Source organism: Hyla sarda, chromosome 1 (assembly GCF_029499605.1).
Source record: "Hyla sarda isolate aHylSar1 chromosome 1, aHylSar1.hap1, whole genome shotgun sequence".
Taxonomy (NCBI): domain Eukaryota; kingdom Metazoa; phylum Chordata; class Amphibia; order Anura; family Hylidae; genus Hyla; species Hyla sarda.
In genome coordinates, this window is record NC_079189.1 from 203259771 (window position 1) to 203271991 (window position 12221).

General features: G+C 44.2%; 1 protein-coding gene across 8 annotated transcripts in view; it reads right to left on the reverse strand.

Annotated features, from left to right (window-relative positions):
- The window catches only part of SMARCAD1 (SWI/SNF-related, matrix-associated actin-dependent regulator of chromatin, subfamily a, containing DEAD/H box 1), a 154129-nt gene that overhangs the window by 87731 nt on the left and 54177 nt on the right, over positions 1-12221 (reverse strand). For all 8 annotated transcript variants that reach the window (XM_056567520.1, XM_056567511.1, XM_056567485.1 and 5 more), the window contains one exon: positions 4256-4322. In XM_056567520.1, the coding sequence (XP_056423495.1) occupies positions 4256-4322 (67 nt within the window). The remainder of the gene's footprint in view (positions 1-4255; positions 4323-12221) is intronic.

A 12221-nucleotide genomic window follows, 5' to 3' on the forward strand; every position in this document is an offset into this window, starting at 1 on the left:
CGGGGTAAATACTCACATTTCACCCGCAAGCAATGCCCTCCTCGTCCTCCTGTTTGTTGCAGGCCGCCGGCGCTGACACTTTATACTGTAAGCTGTATCCCTATGCCCGGGCTGCAAAAGATAAACAAAAACTTTAACGCACGTTCCTACGTCGGCCTCACACTCTTCCTGGGGACGGGAACGTCGGAGAGCAGTCAGTGCGGCCAGTGTTAGGCTGATGGTTGGCCGACGTTCCCGTCCCGAGGAAGCTGGTCCGGACCAACGGGGAAGGTGAGTTAAAGTTTATTTTGTTTATCTTTTGCAGCCTGGGCATAGGGATCCAGTGTACAGTATAGAGTCAGCGCCGGCGGCCCGCAACAAACCGGAGGACAAGGAGGGCAGTGCTTGCAGGTGATGTGAGTATTTACCCCGATGGGGACAGCGCAGTTCTGGGTTGATAACTCATCATTCCCGAGGGGGAGGGGCCAAACCGGTATTGCGGTATGGGGAAAAATTCATATTGTGCAGCACAAAAATTTCGGTATTCGTTATAAACAGATAAACTGCCAAGCCCTAAGTAGTACAAAAACTAATGTAGGCTTTCTAGCTGTCTGCAGACTCCCACAGCCAGGGAATTACTACTCCCATCATGGAAACAAGTCTGTTCCATGATGGGAGTAGTAGTAGTCCCGGCTGTGGAAGTCTGTAGGCAGAGGTGTTAAAATGGCCATATGAGGGATAACGGGTCTTAATGGATGAATATTTATTCAGCCATTAGCACCTGTTATTTCATCTGTTATTATACATCAGTTTTTACACAAAATGGATGTTTAATAAGAGATGAATGCTCATAGTGTGAAAGGAGCCTAAGAGGAAAATAACCTGTTGGATGCTGCTTATGGAACTACATGGCAATACACAATGCTGTGTACACCAAACAATAATGTCGGTGATGGAAATGCTGCAAGGGTGATAAATACATATTATATTTATACATACATACATACATCTACATCTACACACACACACACACACACACACACACACACACACACACACACAGTAGATATGTATTAAATGGCCCAAATAGAAATGGAGAGTTTCCTATCTTAAAATAAGACTTCCCCCATCCAACAAATCATTTCAGATCAATCAACTTCTTTTACTGATAAGCTGAGGTCAGATACATCTGCTGCTGTATAGTAAATTTGTAAATAAATGATGGAAAAGAGTTAAAAAAAAAAAAAAGACAGGATAGATGTAGATGTAGTTTAACGGAATAACAATGGAAACTAATCAATAACATTTTCCCGGTCACTTCGAAGCCAAAAAAATTGCAGTTTCATTTCTGATGAATAAATGAAAGGATGCCATGTTAACACGGGGAAATTTCCAAGCAGAAATCCACAGAACTATTCAGCTTGGAAACTCCCATTGAGTTCAGCGTCTGCAGAAATAACAGACATGTTTATTGTTTGTGGATTCTGCTCCAAAAAGCATTGCAGTCTACGAAGACAGCGCATTTCCACGCAGGCTGCACATGTAAATGTACAGAGTGTCCACCTGTCAGGCAATCCACACATTTTCGGCCGCATGAACTTCACCATATAATTGTATTTTTTTTTTTTTAAATACGTTTTATTGAAGATTAAACAAACATCAGCCAAATCGCCTCACAAAGCAAAATGGTATAAAGCAGAGTACACAAGTAAAAAAGGCACTGAGAACATGTACAAGTAAGCAGAATGTAAACGACATAATATCATATAAAGATCCGGCAGTAATCAGTGCAGTGAGGACATAATCTGAGGAAAACCAAGAACAGCCAGTTGAGAAACCTTAACAAAAAGAGAGGGTGAACAAGGTGAACGAAAAAAAAGAAAAGAAAAGGGGGATGGTATGCAATATAAAATTGGCCAAATAATATTGAATAAAGGCCGTAGTGTAGAGTTCAGCAGATATCGCCACATCTAGTCATGAGTGCCAAGCATAATGTTTCTATTGTTAAAGCAGACCCATGCGTCCACAAATGGGAGGGAGTACACATATCCAGCACAACAGCTTAACATACATAAATCAAAGGGGTACATACAACCACATCTAGAAAGGAAAGGACAGTCATGACCTTAAGTCCCTTCAGGGGGATGCAGAGTAAGAAAATTGAGTCAATGGTGAGGAGCACCAGGGACCCCACACAGAAAGAAATTTACCAGGGCAATTTCTATTCTTGTAAACAACATGGGAGAAGGGTATCATAGCATTAACCAAAGCTTTCCACTGAGACAGGGAAGGCGGGCCGGGGTCCATCCATTTAAGGGCAATCGACTTCCTAGCAAAAAATAAGGATTCTCGCAGTAAAGTGCGCACGTAATGTGGCCACACTTCCTCATCCAGAACTCCAAATAAACAAATCAGAGGGTCACACCCCGGGGGAGGTTGGATAATTGTGGCAAGAAGACCAAGGACATCCTGCCAGAAGGATCTTATATCAGGGCAAGCCCAGATAAGATGCCAGAAATCAGCTTTAGCCGCACCACATCTATGGCATGCGTCTGAGTCAGAACGACCCATTCTATGCAAACGAACGGGGGTGATGTAACTATAATGTATAATATTTAATTGAATCAGTTTATTATTAGCAGAAGGAGACACCACCATATGTGAGGAAAGCATCTCCTCCCAATCATCTTTGGTCAAATTGGGAATATGAGATTCCCAGTGTCGGACAGCCGGCAACCTGGAACGGGAGTTCTTGGCCTGAATGAGGTGCGTATATAGGATGGACACCAGTCCCCTAGGACCCTGCGATTTTAAAATACCAATAAGAGGGAATGCCGATATGGGTGCACGTCCAGCAGGGAACTGTTATAATTGTATTTTCAATATTGAACATAAATTTATATAAAAAACATATGTATATAAAAAAAACTATTTTTTTAGTTTTTTACACTTTTTGGGGGTGAAATAGGGAAAATGGGACAATTTACGTTTTTATTGGGGGAGAGGGTTTTTCAATTTTTTTTTTTACTTCTCTTACTTAAATTTTTACACTTTAATAGTCCCCATAGGGGAATATTTATAGCAATCATTTGATTGTTAATACTGTTCAGTGCTATGCATAGGACATAGCACTGATCAGTATTATCGGTCATCTTCTGCTCTGGTCTGCTCGATCACAGACCAGAGCAGAAGACACGTGGAAGGCAGCGGAGGCAGGTGAGGGGACCTCCGGCTGCCATGCTGGATGATCGGATCGCCACGGAAGTGCTGCGGGCAATCCGATGATCCATTTTAGTGTCCGCAATGCTGCAGATGCCGTGATCTGTATTGATCATGGCTTCTGGGTGTTAATGGCGGACATTCCGCGCGATCGCGGATGTCCGCCATTACCAGCAGGACCCTGGCTGCTATCAGCAGCCGGGACCTGCTGCACATGACCCGAGCATCGCTCCGATGTTCGCGGTTATGAAGAAAAAAATAAAATAGGAAAAAAAAATAAGTTTTCCACCGGAGTACCCCTTGAAAGCTACACAAAGTCTAAAGCCACCTCTGCTGTCACATGACATCTTTATCTGTCTGGTTCATCAGGAAAATGCTATTATAATAGCAGAATATTTTTTTTTTATTCATCGGAAATGAAACTCATTTTGTAAGTTTTTTGTAAATCTGCTTTCATGTGCGAAATATAATGCACTGAAAAAAAAAAGCTACATTCACCTTTATATATACATTTGAATGGGGGTTTACAGGAATAAGACAATGCTAAATAGGCTGTCAAAGTTTGATCTCTGTGTGTTTGTGTGTGGTGGGGGTGGGGTTTCAGACACCTGGGACCCCTTATTGTTCAGCACAATGAGGCCCCTTTATATTATTTACAGGCTTCACAGCTCGGCTACACAGGCCGGCTAAAGTACCTGGTACCATTGCTTAGTTTTGGGTGTAAAGAACAGAGCAGCAAAACTAGGCACAACAACACTTTTAAAAGATAATCCATCAAATGGAATATTTCTATGTATTTGAGAATGAAGGGGGTGGAGTGCTGGTATAGTGCTGTGTCCCCTTCATAGCAGCCTTGCCAAGATGGTCAGACGTGCTGCTGTGCAGTAACACATTCAGTAGAGGAAATAGCACCACAATATTCTTGCATCCTCCTACCCCATGATTTGTGGGGGTCAAATTGATGTCATAGCCTAATGATAAGTCAATACTTTATGAGATGAAAAAGCCCCTTTAAAAATTATTTTATAAAAGTTAACTTTGATGTTTTAAAACCTACCTTTCTCATCAAACTGAGCTACACCCGCGGCAACTGCATCCTCCAATGTTTCAGTGGATTCAATAAGCTAAAAGGGAAGAAAAATACATTTGTTAAGTCTGACTACTGTGTGTAATGTTTTTAACAAAAATGATTTCCTCAATTTGTTGTAATCACATATTCGCACTTTTGTCATTGTCATTTAGCTGTGAAAAATAGTGAAAAACCTTGTCTGAAATAACCATGTTCTATTATGGCAAAAGGTCAGGAAATGATATTGGCGCTCAAAGTAACAGAGTCCAAATATCTCATTATTACAGTGCCCAATTCCTTAAAGGAGTACTCTGGAGCAAAATATTTATTGCACATTGTAAAGCTCGCCCAAAGTTATATAATATCCTAAATTACCTCCGTTGCGCTAACTGCACGCATATACGACTTTTCGGAAAACCGGAAGTGCAGCCAGTATCTCACAATTATGAATTTCATTCCCCAGTATTCGGCCTGCCGCGGCCATCTTCGTAACGAAACGTCATCACTGTAAAGGTCCTTCCCCGCTCCCATATTTTACATATTCATATATTCCTCGTTTGCGCAGCCGTCATTGGCTGGACTGCGCAAACAACTCTGAATGCCTCCCGCCTATCACATGAAGCTGAGCGCGCCGACGCACTCAGCATTTCCCCGGGACCGAACATGTGACCACTCCTGGCCAATTATATCCCGGTTAGTTACGCTGCCGTAACTAACAGGGATATTCTTCAAACAAGTTACACATGATTTCAATGTGTAACGTTTCAAAGGGGCGGGTTTAATATAATTACTAGGGAGGGGAAAGGATGAGGTAGAGGAGGGGGTGAGAAGGACTGAAGCACGGAGGGACTGGAAACTGGAGCAAGGCAGCATGGGGGATGACGATTTTTACGTCATCCTCCACACCACCATAACCCGGAAGAACCGGGAAATTCGCGGTGCTGCCACGGGAAAACGGCCAGACAGACTTCTGAAAGGAGGACATTGATAGAAAGGTACAGCCTCGGGGAACATTTTGGGCTAAAAGAATTGTGCACCATAGTACTCCTTTAAGGAGGCCAAACACATTTAAATGGGTAAAAAATATAGAAGGAGATTTATTATTCTTTTCAAAATGTATGGCTTTTATTTGACAATTTTTTTTTTTAACTTACTTTTGTTTGCTTGCAATCTATTTATCAAATAGTCGCACGACCTTGATAAATAAATCACATGTAAGCAAAACCTGAGAAACCCACTTACAAAAGCATTTTTTAAAGCAGAAAAGTTTTCGCTTATGTTAAAGTTCTTTAGCTACCCTTTATTACCAGTAACTAGTGCTGGGAGGTATGACCAAAAACGTGTATCCCAGTATTTTTCAAACTTATGGTGGTTCCACGGTATTTGACGGAATTTTTTTCCACTCATATCCCCCTTACAACCATACTCCCTCCCCCACCCCGGAATGAATCAGCCACAGTGCGTCTGGAAAGAAATCATATATGACCCGTGGGCGCTGTCCTGCTTTTCCTCCCCCCCACCGAATGAATTATCAGCCGCAGCGCTGTCTCCACATCAGGGGACTAATCACGTTATTCGTAGGCGCTGATCTCCTTTTCCTCCTGTGAGCCGCAGTGCTAGAAATGAATGAGTTGTGAGCCGCGGGCGCAGGACGGAGAATGGAAGTGGTCACCTCCCACTGCAAGCGGCGAAAGCCAGTGGCCCTGCAGAACTCTGTAGTGGCTACGGCCCACTGGCTTTCAGCGCTTGCAGGGGGAGGTGACCACTTCCATTCTCCGTCCAGCGCCGCGACTCACAGGAGGAAAAGGAGATCAGCGCCTGCGGGTAAACCCCCCCCCAGCGCTGCAGCTGATAGTTCATTCGGTGGGGGGGGGGGGGGGGGGGGGGGAGAAAAAGCAGAACAGTGCCCACAGGTCATATATGATTAATTCCCAAGCACACTGCGGCTGATAATTCATTCATTCAAGGGGGGAGGGGCACGACGGGTATTGCGGTATAGGGAAAAATTCATACCGTACAGAAAAAAACTGTATGAACCGGTATATCGCCCAATACTAACAGTAGCGTTGCTAGAGAGTGAGGGGGGGCATACCGCATCGGGTGACACCCTGACTGGTAGAGCTGGTAGAGATGTGTATCACGGCATTTTTGTAACTCATGGCGGTTCCACGGTATAACACGGTATTTCTTTCACCCCCCCCTCAAATCATGTTACCCACCAGCGCTGTTCTGCTCCCCCCAAATTAGTTTACAGCCCAGTGGGGTACTACTCACATGTCACCCGCAAGCACTGCACGCCGGCCGGGAACTCTATACTGTACGCCAGTGGTCTCCAACCTGCGGACTTCCAACGGCTGTCCGGGTATGCTGGGAGTTGTTTTGCAACAGCTGGAGGTCCGTAGGTTTGAGACCACTGCTGTGCGCTGTATCCCTATGCCCGGGCTGCAAAAGATAAAGATAATAATCTTTAACTTACCTACGTCGACCTCACGCTGTTCCTTGGGACTGGAACGTCGGACAGCCGTCAGCCTATCACAGGCCAGAGCGATGTCCCGCCCTGGCCAGTGATAGGTTAAACGCACGGTCATGTAAGAAGCCGGCCAGAGCTCCTTACATGACCGGGGCAGGACATCGCTCCAGCCGGTGATAGGCTGACTGCTGTCCGACGTTCCAGTCCCCAGCGTAAGGCAGAGGGGCCAACCGGTATTGCGGTATGGGAAAAGTTCATATCGTGCAGCCCAAAAATTTCGGTATTCGGTATGAACCGGTAAACCGCCCAGCCCTACTGACTGGCACTAAGTAGTTGCACTCCAACTATCCCGCAACAACCCATCCACCCTCCTCAGAAATTAAGGATCGACCGATTATCGGCACGGCCGATATTATCGGCCGATATTCACGTTTTTTTCCGTTACCGCTATCGGCTTCTAACCTGCCGATAATCCGCAAAACAAGGCATGCGCACGAATCGCGGGACTTTAGTCCTGGCCCTGAACTCCAGGCCGGGACTGAAGTCCCGCGATTCGTGCGCACGCCTTGTTTTGCCGTGCGGAGCAATTGCCTGACAGCATGGTGGAGCAGGAGCTGTCAGCTGTCCGGCTCCTCCACTGCCTTACCTTTCTCACGCTGCTTCATTCTTGCAGTGGGAGTGAGAGCCACAGGGACGCCATCCACGGCAGGCGGCGTGATGACATCACATCATCGCGCCGGCGCCCGGAGATCACAACCCTGCAGCTCTCACTCACAGTACAAGAACGTAGCAGCGTGTGAGAAAGGTGAGCACTGCTCCGGCGCTGTATGGATGGACGGGCAAATTATAAGTGAGGGGGGGGGGGGGCAATTATAAGTGAGGGGCACATATCAGGGGGGTATTATATGTGAGGAACACAGGACAGGGGGGATTATATGTGGGGGCACATGACAGCCCCCCCTTCATGTGCCCATATAATGCCCCCCTGTCTTATAATACCCTCTGTCCTGTACCCTCACATATGCCCCCTGAGGGGGCAGGACATGGGGTATTATAAGTCAGGGGGGCATTATATGGGCACATGACAGGGGTGGGCTGTCATGTGCCCCCACATATAATCCCCCCGTCATGTGCCCCTCATACATAATACCCCATGTCCTGTGACCCCCACATATAATTTCCCATGTCCTGTGTTCCTCACATGCAATGCCCCCATCATGTGTCCCCACATATAATGCCCCCTGACATGTGCCCCTCATATATAATTCCCCATGTCCTGTGCCCCTCACATATACTGCCCCCTGTTCTGCACCCTCAGGGGGCACCGCAAAAGCCGCTACAGTTCATTGATTTAAAGCGCCCGCTTTAAATCAATGATCTGCAGCGGCTTCAGGACAACCGGAGGGAAGACAGTGCAGCACCAACAGGCACAAACAATAGTGAAGCCACACAAAAAAAAAAAAAAAAAAAAAAACACGCTCAGTACGTTACCCACCCCAAAATGTGCATGAAGCTGTATTACTATGGGTGTTTTTTTTATTTTTTATTTTTTTTATGCCACATATGGGTTATTTAAGTAGTCTAAAAATTCTTACACAATTATTTAGTGCCATATTCTATTTTTACAGTGTATTTTCAACCTTTAAAATTAATAATTAGTTAACATTGCAGCATGTATTGAAAAGTCGCACGTCTGCAAGTACGTGCGACTTTTTTTACGCAAAAAATAAAAAAAAAAATTAAAAAAAAATAATCTACTACGGAGCTTGATAAATCTCCTTCGTAGTTCTCAAATCAATTGGTGCCAGAAAAAGGTTTACAAATGTTAAAATTACTTTTACTATTTAAAAAAACTTAAGGGTCTATTCACACAGAATTTCCGCACAGCCGCACAAATTCCACATCCACATTCATTTGGGTGGTTTCTGGCTTGTGCGGATTTGGTGAAGAATCCGCATGCGTAAATTCAAAAGTGTGAATGGGAGTGCGGAATTGCGGAATCCCATAAAAGTCTATTAGGCTTTAATTTGAGGTGGAATCTGTGCAGAATTACATATGCGGAAATTCTGCCATGTGAATAGACTCTAAGCCTTTCAGTACTTAGCTGCTGTATACTACAAAAAAAGTAAAGTAACCCTTCAAGTCAGAAACTGTGCTCTTTGCTGTCACCTCTGTCTGTGTCAGAAACTTCCTTTAGAAACATTTAGTGAGATTTATCAAAACATGCGTAGAGGAAAAGCGGTGCAGCTGCAGTTTAGTAGCCCTTTTTTGAACTCTCTCCAAAGTATCTATTTACGCCTGCTCCGAACAGTTCCTGACACAAACAAACAGAGGTGGCAGCCGAACGCGTGGAGTCTGACTGGAAAAAACTACTTGAATTTCTCTGGGGCATACAGCAGCTGATAAGTACTGGAAGGCTTGAGTTTTTTTTTTTTTTTTTTTAAATAGCAGTAATCTACAAGTTTGTATAACTTTCTGACACCAATTCATTATTTTTTTTCTCCTGAGTACTCTAATAGAAGTAAACATGTTCATTCATTAGACAGCTCTCTCCCCCAATCTCCTCATACACACAGGTTTGGCCAAAAAAATCATGTGTTCTCAATATAAAGAGGCAGTAAATCTCTGCCAGTCTACTCTGGCACCTGCGTATCTTCTCAAAAACAAAAAGGGATGGACAGGTAAAATCCAACATGCCAGATGGGCGAGTCCCCCTGAACACCTTAGACCGTGGCCGGTACCACTGAGGCCACCGTCAAATGGGCGGTGGTGCCCCCTCTCTTTTCCACCTGTGTAATGCATAAGTCTCTTGCTGACTGGTTTGTCAGAGCTACAGCTATGTCTGTGTAAAGATTTTCCCTACAGTCAAAATAGAAATTTCTTTGAGGCATAAGACTGACAGTGTTACGCCTAATACTGGGCCTGATCTCTTGTGCACCCCTTTGTGATTCACCAGTAGCCTTATCGGGCTCTTAACTAGACATACTGGGATGTCATTGCATGCAAAATAAAAATATGGTTCCTAAGTTATGAATTATGCATGCATTACCAGTGCCAACACGCCCTGAACTGATCTTTTCAGTGCTATATAATAGAGTTTAACAACTACACTATAAAACCTATTTAAACATGTCCTAAATAGATGCATGCTGGAAATAAGAGTTAAAAACTCCTGCAAACTAACAATGGGTTTCATCTACAATAACTAGTGCAGTGGAAACCAAGTATTTTATAGTCTTGTACCTATTATGTCACTCATCACATATGCCTTAAAATGTGTCACTTCCTTTTGCCACTTTTGAAAATGAGTAAGAAGAAAGTACGTGGGCTACTAGAAGGGGCACAGCACAAAAAACAAAAATATAACGCTCTGACATGTTTATAGTTCTAAATATAGGAAATAGCTAGTTATAGTGTAAGATTATTTTTCTGTCCTTAGGATCATTCAAGATGAGCCCAATTTGTTAAGACATGTTATTTCTTCATAAATTGTAAGCCTGTAAGCCTTAAAAGGGGTACTCCGCTGAAAAACATCTTATCCTCTATCCAAAGGATAGGGGATAAGATGTCTGATTGAGGGAGTCCCACTGGGGACCCCCGCGATCTCAGAGTCTGCAGTGGCTGTGTTCGGGACATGGAAGCTTGGAGCTTCCACGTTCGTGACGTCACACCACGCCCCCTTGATTCATGTCTATGGGAGGGGGCGTGACGGCTACTACGAATAGAGGGGCATGGTGACTGTAGGCGCCAGTCATCCAGCACGGAGTGGAGTTCGCTCAGTGCAAGGATGACTGGGGTGCCACGCTGGAGATCGCGGGGGTCCCCAGTGGGACCTCCGCAATAAAACATTTAATGCCATATCCTTTGGGTAGAGGAAAGATGTTTTTCGGCAGAGTACCCCTTTAATAATTCTCCCCCGAAGTTTTCATTGTCAAATCAATTGCAAACCTATAACTGGTACCAAATCAGTTGCTCAGGGAAACATTACTTTTTTCTCCATTCCCAGCGTGTTCCGGATACTGTGAACCAGGCGCAACTATGTAATGAAGCTTATCTGTCACTTGATCATTCTACCCTTAGGTGACAGATTTCCTATAAACTTCCACACACAATTAGTTGAAGCACAGGTAATCTACAGGAAATGATATGTTTGATCAGTGGGCGTCCAAAGGCTCAGACCCTCCATATTATCAGGATGAAAATACATTAGCTCTTGCCTTATAGGTGTACAGCAATCGCCAGTGAAATCAATTAAATGGTCAGTAACTTTTTATACAACTGACGCTCATTCAATATTTGTGAGCAGTATCCAAAGCACCATTTACTTCCACTTAATTTGAAAAATGCGTCAGATAATAGGAGTCTCCCTTCCACTTAATTTGCTACCTACTGCCTGTTAATAAGCTCAGTGTCTGCAGCAACAGAGACATCAAGAAAGACTGCAGGAAGTAGGGACTGGTCAATGATGACATCCTAATTGTAGTCTACAAAGCCTTCTGCTACCAGCCACAGAAATGCTGCTCTGCTCAACGTAAAGTTTGTCCGAGTGGGAGGAGGATGTGCAAGTGTGACCACATCACAGTGATGGCATTTGCACTGTTCAAAGTTACTGTTCAGCTCTATACAGCATCCCAAAATGCAGGCATGAACAGCAACAAAAACCTGTTAGGTCAGAAGCCAATAATGGCTTTAAAAGGGTTGGAAAACAAAGGAGGGCCTTTTAAGTTTCCTTCTTTCTGGATCCATGTCTGTCTTGGCTCAAAAACTGCAGTGGCAATTTTCCCAAAACTGGCATGCGGGACACAAGCAACAGAGTGCAGTCCTGTCAAGGACATCTCTCACATCCTTATGGTTTTGCCATTAAGAGCACTGACAGAGTTATTGCTGACAGAGGTCTGGAATAGGCACAGATTTTGTGCACCATTACACAATTTTTGTGTATTTTAGTACCACGTGTCCATGAGCTGTGTATGGCAGCTGCAATACAGTTTCTTGAAGAAAAACAGATACTTTGTACTTAAAAAGGTTTATTTCCATCTCTGTAAGGAGCTTCCTGGTCCCATCCAGCTCTTTCACGGCTGTGGGAGGTGGTTAGAGTCTGAAAATAGCCAACAGCTGTTTTGTGTAAATTGACACAACTTCCACTTACCTTAATGGGAGTGGTTTTAATGCATTCATTGTTTTCGGCTTCCCAACCATCTTTGATAGATGCTAGTGGGCCCGAGGAGGCCAAGGATCACTCTTACAGAAATGGGAACACCCCTTTAAGCTAATTTAAGGCTTCTTTCGCACTATAAAAACACTTCCGTTATGAATGCCCGTTAGGAAATTGGCAGTTATACGGCCGGTACAAAATCACATTATAGTCTATGGGATTTTTCTAATAGCCGTTTTAACCAGTTATCGCCCGTTATTAATAACGGCCGATATTTTGTGATGGGTGAATGGACGGGAGAAATAGTGCATGCACTAATTCTCCCGTTA